The sequence below is a fragment of the Eimeria tenella genome, genomic scaffold, assembly GCF_000499545.2.
Source record: "Eimeria tenella Houghton genomic scaffold, Eth_scaff2048, whole genome shotgun sequence".
Classification (NCBI taxonomy): domain Eukaryota; phylum Apicomplexa; class Conoidasida; order Eucoccidiorida; family Eimeriidae; genus Eimeria; species Eimeria tenella.
This window is the reverse complement of record NW_013541892.1, coordinates 2,942-3,263: the sequence shown is the minus strand read 5'-3', so window position 1 is coordinate 3,263 and position 322 is coordinate 2,942. Positions and strand designations below refer to the sequence as shown.

The window sequence follows — 322 nt, the reverse complement described above, 5'->3', positions numbered from 1 at the left end:
CACCCGGCCCTCCGCCACTTGTGGCTGCTGCCGTGCGCCATCATGCAGCAGCAGCAGCAGCAACAGCAGCAGCAGCAGCAGCAGGGAAAGCAGGGAGCAGCACGAGCAGCAGAGCAGGGAGCTGCAGCAACGCGGGGTGCAGATTCCGCACTGCTGGCGGGGAGCAATGAGATCTAAACCCTAAACCCTCACCCTAAGCCCTAGACCCTAAACCCTAAACCCTAAGCCCTAAACCCTAAACCCTCGCTGCGCCAGTTAGCGGCTAAGAGCGCCTAGGGTTTCGCCTGCAGGTTTCCTATGCTTCTTGAATTCAGAAAAAAGT

The 322-nt window shown here is 58.7% G+C and overlaps 1 protein-coding gene across 1 annotated transcript in view; it reads left to right on the top strand.

The window, feature by feature from the left end:
- The window catches only part of ETH_00033955 (uncharacterized protein), a gene marked incomplete at both ends in the record, with an annotated part of 567 nt that extends 390 nt beyond the window's left edge, over window positions 1-177 (top strand). The window contains one exon of the mRNA XM_013374449.1: window positions 2-177. Coding sequence (XP_013229903.1) covers window positions 2-177 — 176 coding nt within the window. The remainder of the gene's footprint in view (window position 1) is intronic.
- Window positions 178-322: the final 145 nt, after the last annotated feature.